The 1,564-nt window shown below is 46.2% G+C and overlaps 1 protein-coding gene across 1 annotated transcript in view; it reads left to right on the top strand.

Moving 5' to 3' along the window:
• LOC105310443 (sodium channel protein type 8 subunit alpha-like) overlaps window positions 1-1,564 on the top strand; it is a gene marked incomplete at its 5' end in the record, with an annotated part of 12,476 nt that overhangs the window by 5,745 nt on the left and 5,167 nt on the right. The window contains one exon of the mRNA XM_023526734.1: window positions 268-556. Coding sequence (XP_023382502.1) covers window positions 268-556 — 289 coding nt within the window. The remainder of the gene's footprint in view (window positions 1-267; window positions 557-1,564) is intronic.

The raw sequence follows: 1,564 nt of genomic DNA, 5'->3' as shown, positions 1-1,564 counted from the left end.
CTCTGTTCCCCACCTCATCATTTTGAGGGCAATTGATACTGTTTTCCCTGTCCAAACTATTCTCAAACTTTTCTTTGTCCACTTTCTCTTGGCATCAGCCCAGAAACTTCCATTAGAAAGGCCTATTCTGTCATGGCTGTGTCTGTCTCCCGACTACCCTTTTCTTCTCCCCCGCTGCTTCTTTATAGGACATCTTCCCAACTCCAGAGGGCCCTGGTAACCTGCAGCATAGCCTCAGCCCTGCCACTCTCTCCATTTCTGTATCAGACATTCTGATTCAGCCACCGTACTCTCGGCTGAGTGGTGGGGCAGCACCTGGTGGGGCCTGGGAGATGGAGGAGAGGACAGGGCTGGGTGGAGCACACTCCCACGATCTGACCTGCCTCTCCCACTGGTGCCAGGTTGTGTCCAGCGATTCAAGTGCTGCCAGGTCAACATTGAAGAAGGGCTAGGCAAGTCTTGGTGGATCCTGCGGAAAACCTGCTTCCTCATTGTGGAGCACAATTGGTTTGAGACCTTCATCATCTTCATGATTCTGCTCAGCAGTGGCGCCCTGGTGAGGTCCAGGGGAGAATATGCTGGGGAAGGGTTTATAGGAACTAGTGGGAAAGACTGGATGGGGCCCAAGACCAATTTCTCTGAGAACATAGATTGGCTGTGGACCCAAGGGTAATGGTCTGTTGTGCTTTGGGCTGGTGTTTTGATCCTTTGGAATTAGAATCCACACTTGTTCACAATCTGATCTTCTTCAGACTCATCATGATCCCTCTCAAGCCTAAAACCTTTTCATCAGGATAAGAATACAAATTATTAAATATCTTCACTGCTTGGTTTGCCCCATTCTAAGCAACTTTCTAAAATGAACTTCCCTTTCTCACCTAGTACCCCAAATCTCTTGCTCTTTACCTTTCAGTTACCCAAGGTATGGGGGAGGTGGTGTCCCTCCACCCACTTCCCCCTCACACTCTACTGGATTTGGAGGACCTGTGACGTTAGTGAATATTTAGAGTCAGATCTGTGGTGCACGGATTATTTATAGTCACGTGGTTGTAAGTGCTCATCAGTTTAGTCCGCAAAGCTGACAGAGCACTGAACACACAGGCTCCTCCCCTGCTACAACTGATAATCTTGGTCTTCGCTTTCACTGTTAGCTAGCTGGATTGTAACTGAGGACAGTGTCTGGGGAAGGGAGCTATTTCCTAGTTGACTAGATTTGAGGACAGCAAGGACTAGAGATACTATATATATATATTTTTTTTTTCATTAAAGGAAAAGTGAAGAATGCAGAATTTTGAAATGTTTTTTAAAAAGGTGTAGAATCAAAGCTTAATTTGGAATCAAAAAAAAAAAAAAAAACAAGGGAGAAACCCCAAATTCAGTGGTTGAGATCCTGTCAGTGACTTGAGAAGTGTTGCTGACCTGTGAGGTGGGAGTCTACAAGAAGCTGAGACAGGCAGTAATCTGTGGTGGAGAAGAGCACAAAGATGCAGAAGACCAGGTTTATACAAGAGAGTGTCAGCACTAAAGCAGGAGGCAAAAAAGAAAAGGCGGCTTGATGTCCTGG

Source organism: Pteropus vampyrus, unplaced genomic scaffold (genome assembly GCF_000151845.1).
Source record: "Pteropus vampyrus isolate Shadow unplaced genomic scaffold, Pvam_2.0 Scaffold3548, whole genome shotgun sequence".
Taxonomy (NCBI): Eukaryota; Metazoa; Chordata; class Mammalia; order Chiroptera; family Pteropodidae; genus Pteropus; species Pteropus vampyrus.
Note: the sequence above shows the minus strand (reverse complement) of the source record. Positions and strands in the feature narration are given on the sequence as shown.